This window comes from Quercus suber, unplaced genomic scaffold, assembly GCF_002906115.3.
Source record: "Quercus suber isolate HL8 unplaced genomic scaffold, Cork oak 2.0 scaffold_421, whole genome shotgun sequence".
NCBI classification, from domain to species: Eukaryota; Viridiplantae; Streptophyta; class Magnoliopsida; order Fagales; family Fagaceae; genus Quercus; species Quercus suber.
Window position 1 is genome coordinate 529,203 of NW_027069872.1, and position 4,957 is coordinate 534,159.

At 37.7% G+C, this 4,957-nt stretch overlaps 1 protein-coding gene across 1 annotated transcript; it reads left to right on the forward strand.

Annotated features, from left to right (window-relative positions):
* Positions 1-277: 277 nt before the first annotated feature.
* Positions 278-4,598, forward strand: LOC112028491 (OBERON-like protein). The gene is made up of 3 exons (XM_024061190.2): positions 278-542; positions 1,628-2,783; positions 3,578-4,598. The coding sequence occupies exons 2-3, from the start codon at positions 1,646-1,648 to the stop codon at positions 4,189-4,191; spliced, it is 1,752 nt and encodes a 583-aa protein (XP_023916958.1). The 5' UTR covers positions 278-542; positions 1,628-1,645; the 3' UTR covers positions 4,192-4,598.
* Positions 4,599-4,957: the final 359 nt, after the last annotated feature.

Below are 4,957 nucleotides of genomic sequence, written 5' to 3' on the forward strand. Positions count from 1 at the left end.
ATTTTTTAAAAGGAATTAATTTGCGGTGATAATGGTAAGAAAGGGAAAGGAAAAGAGTCGAGGGAAAAAGAAAAAAAGTGAGGATAGATAAGCCAGGAGCAACACAGGAAGTGAAAGATACGGAGCCGAGAGCAACGGTCCAGCAGCAAGAAAAGGGAACGCGCTAAGCCAGTCAACCACAGGCCGAGCCGGTCACCAGTAGCTAGCGTTGAAACGTTGAAGAAAAACAAAAACAACAGCATGAAAAACGGAAACTAGAAACTCACCATTTTGACCCATACCATTACGTTAGTAGACTTTCTTCCTTTTTCTTTTTTGTATCAAAAACAAAGGGCAAAATCGGAACAAACAAAAAACCCAAATCCAGTTCTTTCTTTTTTTTTTTTCTGCTTCTGGCGACAGACAGACAGCCAAGACAGCCCTATTAATTTAATTTAATATTAATATAAGCAGCTTTGAAGTTTCAACAACAGCAATTGCTTCATTTCATTTCATTCTTCAATTTCTTCAGCTCCAACTTCCTCTTTTATCCTCCTATCCTGGTGAGTGCTGACTATTTTCTCTCTTTCTCTTTGATTTCACGTTTATGTGCTGGGTTTTTGTTTGGTTGCTCAGAAAATGATTCAATTTTGACTTTTCTTCTTCTTCTTTTTTTCTTTCTTAAAAATAATCGATGTAATTTAGAGCTCTACTTTCTACACATGTTTAAGATGATATCAGTAGGTTTTATTTTCTCTCTAATTTTGTTTCTACTGTATTTGGAGTTTATTATTACTTTTCCTGCGATTTCTCAGTTACCAAACAGAGGGCTAATACTTGTTCTCCTACTGATCTGTTTTACTGTGCCTATTTCCTCTCTGATCTGCTACTCTTTTATTAAATTTTTTATAAAAAAAAGGGTAATTTGTTTTTTCCATTTTAAAATTTAAAAAGCTTTTTTTTTTTCTTTTTTCTTTTTTTTTTTCTTTTTTCTTTTTTGTGAGCTATATTAGCTGCTTGTAGATCTGTGCTTGTGAGCTATATTTATTATTTGAATTTGTGTGCAGTGCTACTTTGTTATTTTACACACCGATCCATAGCATGATTTTACTGAACTATGTGTTTTTGTTGAAAATAATATATGTAATTTATTGAAATAGGGATGGATATTTTCTCTGGTACAAGAATCAATTTTAAAGGTTTGGATTTAGCTTAAAAGAGTGCACTGAAAATATCAATCAAAATAATTGAATTTATCTGAAGCTATAATATATTGGGAAAACAGTGGAAGATTGAGAATTAGTTGTTTCTCTTTGCCATTGGGCTTTCCATCTTTGTGTAATTTTCCTACTTTTGTTATGGATAATAGTTATATGCCCTCTTCACCAAAGAAAAATTGTATGTTTAGGGTTGGTGTCTTTTTGTGGATGTATGCATAGTGGGTGGTTTCTTTTTTATGATCAGAATTTTTTCTCTGATGCATGCACTATGCTGTGCCTTTTCTATTTGACCGTTTAAATGGATGGGATATTCTGTTTTGAAAACTTTTCTTTGGTTTTTCATTAAGTTTGCTCTTTATTTTGGCCATTTTTGTAGATGTTGGTTAATGATATTATGTGGATGCTCATTTTCTGATGGATACATACAGGATAAGCGAAATTGATTGATGGGAACATCATCTGGTTCTAACATCCACCACCAGTCTTCATCAAAAATGCTGCCTCCACGTCAGCAACCGCGACCTGGAGGAATACAAACCTCTCTGTCCCTCGTTTCGTCAGATCCTCGCCTCTCCCCTGAGGAACCCAGATCAAATTCTGATCAAATTCGTGAGTCACCTACTGAGAGTGCCAGTTCTCGAGAAACTTGGTCTGTTGCTGATACCATTGTGACCAAGAAGATGATGGAGAATGGGAAAGCTGAGAATGATTGCCCTGAACAATCGGTTATTCGCCGTGTTTCTAGTGCAGATAAGATATCACTTCGGGACATAACAAGAGAGAGAGTTGATATGATCTCTGAAAAGATGCATCGTTTACCGGATGAATTTCTAGAAGAGATGAAGACTGGACTCCGAGTTATTCTTGAAGGGAATGGTGGTTCACAGCAAAGAGAGGAATTTTTGATGCTGCAAAAGCTTGTGCAAAATAGAAATGATTTAACTGCTAAGACTTTGATTAGAGCTCACAGGGTACAGCTTGAAATCCTTGTTGCTATTAATACTGGAATTCAGGCATTCTTGCATCCTAGTATCAGTCTCCCACAGACTTCCCTCATTGAGATCTTTGTGTACAAGAGATGCAGAAACATAGCATGTCGAAACCAGCTTCCTGCCGAGGATTGTACCTGTGAAATATGCACCAATAGAAACGGTTTCTGCAATCTTTGCATGTGTGTAATCTGTAACAAGTTTGATTTTGAAGTAAATACCTGCCGTTGGATTGGGTGTGATTTGTGTTCACATTGGACTCATACGGATTGTGCTATTCGTGATGGACTCATTTGTATGGGACCTTCTGTCAAGAGTGGAGCTGGCCCACCTGAAATGGTTTTCAGGTGCCGAGCCTGCAATCGAACATCCGAGCTGCTTGGTTGGGTTAAAGATGTTTTCCAGCACTGTGCACCAGCCTGGGACCAAGAGGCTCTGACGAGGGAACTTGATTTTGTTAGTAGGATCTTTCATGGAAGTGATGACCCCCGAGGGAGGAAACTCTTTTGGAAATGTGAGGATCTCAAAGAAAAAATGAAGTCTCATATTGTGGATTCATCAATGGCTTGCAGAGCAATACTAATGTTTTTCCAAGGTACACAGTGTTAAGCATTCTAATTATCTTTACCATTGCGTGAGATTGTTCATTTATCTAGTTATTTGGATCACCTGGTGAAATTATTCTCCAAATCTGCATGCAAACTGTAATATGTGCTCATCCATTGACGGATCATTTCTCTGTAGGGATGTTCATTTCTGCTACCTTGTGTATAGTTTGTTTGTTATGTCAAATTGTCTAAAAACTATAGTAGTTACATCTTGCATTTCTCACTCTATTTTGTATCTCAAACTCTTTAGAATTATTACTGCAAATGGAATGGTTTTTTGGCTTTGCTGACATTTTGAAATGGGTTTTTGTTAAAGTTAGACACCATTATGTTGTGTTTTATTATGGGAATTTTCCATGCAGTGAATTCCTTGTTAAAGGGACAGTAAGACACATTTTGGGATTTTTATTGGACCTGTTTTCTATCCGATTTCTGCATAACTAAAGCATGAACAGAAAGTATAAATGGTCTCAGGATGGTCAAAAGCCAACTTTTTAATAGGTTTAGACTAGATCTGAAAGCTATAGAATATGAAATTGATAGGAAAATCCACTGCTTATGTGAATGGAATCAATGTGTAATTTCTGACTGGAATTGTTCCTTGTAAATATCCTGCACACGTATCTGCTTGTCTTTGGTTTTCTTCTGCACATTTGTTCTGGTTTTAAAAGCCTTTTTTTTTGGTTCTGGATTTCTTTTCTTATTTATTTTGGGGAATGTTTTCATTTTATTCAAATTTTCTTTCGGGGGGTGGTTCTGATATGCGCATGTCTTTATGAAGAGCTAGAGGTTGACTCTCCAAAGAGCTTGGAAAATGGGGAAGGTGGAAGGCTGATAGCCCCACAGGAGGCATGCAATCGAATTGCCGAAGTGGTGCATGAGGCCATAAGGAAGATGGAAATGGTGGCTGATGAGAAGATGAGGATGTACAAAAAGGCCCGCATGTCTCTTGATGCTTGTGATCGTGAGATTGAGGACAAGGCAAGGGAAGTAACAGAACTAAAGCTGGAAATGCAAAAAAAGAAGCTGCAGGTAGACGAGCTGGAGAGAATTGTGAGGCTTAAACAGGCAGAAGCTGATATGTTCCAACTTAAGGCCAATGAGGCAAAACGAGAGGCTGATAGGCTTCAAAGGATTGCTCTGGCCAAGTCAGACAAATCAGAAGAAGAATATGCTAGCAGTTACCTGAAACAACGGTTAAATGAGGCCGAGGCTGAGAAGCAGTATCTGTTTGAGAAGATTAAGCTGCAGGAGAGTTCTCGTGCATCACAGAGCAGTGGTGGGTCTGACCCTTCACAGATGCTGATGTATTCTAAAATCCATGATCTGCTATACAATGTTCCTCCTAAGGACTCCCAGTCAAATGAACACCACTCTTTCAGGACGAATCCCTGAGGAATGGTTCCTAGTGCATCACTTGTTAATGTTACAATATGATTGGTAGTCAAGTTGACCTTTCTGAACAAGTGCAGTTGAATTGCTGTTTGGTTTCATTTGATCTTTGAACATTTTTATCGGTGTCTGTCTAAGGTGAAGCGTGTTAGTAAGAGATATTTGAAACTGAAAGTTGATTCTTCCATCGTTGTATTTACATAGATATGCTTTGGTGACCAAATGATGGCTGCTGTATATATCTGCTGGCTGAATTAGATTTTAGATATCCGACTTGGGAAAAAGAGGGAGAACTCTAGATGTATGCAACTATGCATAATGGGCTGCTTAATTTTTTTTCATGTGTTTTGTGACATATTTATTTATTTAAGTTATAGTTTTTTGGCCTCAAGGGTCGGATATTGAAGCTATTGACCTCTGTTTGACGATGAATTTATGACATTTTTATAACGTGTTACAGATCATGACTTGGACTAAAATGACTTCCATGAGTATTTATTTTAAGGTAACTGAAATTACTAGGTAAAAAGCTGACTTTTGGGTTTTGAGGCATAGTGTCGAGGGCTCTTTTCTAGGTTGATAGATGCAGGCAGGTGATCTTGCCTGTTTTTTGTCCCCGGAGCATGGACTGGGAAAAAAAAAGGTTGTCAGATGTGATAGCAGTGCTGATTATGTGACATCTAATAAAACAGGTTAGCAAACAAATGGTGTGCCATTTCTTTCATTGTTCATAAACAGGTTTTAATCTTCTGCTTTTTATCGTGCTGGT

What these genes read in the sequence shown, in the direction of transcription:
- LOC112028491 (XM_024061190.2), top strand. Translation starts at nt 1,646, where the DNA reads ATGGGAACATCATCTGGTTCTAACATCCACCACCAGTCTTCATCAAAA. An exon ending in AATACTAATGTTTTTCCAAG is followed by an intron (nt 2,784 to 3,577) that starts GTACACAGTGTT and finishes GTCTTTATGAAG; the next exon opens with AGCTAGAGGTTGACTCTCCA.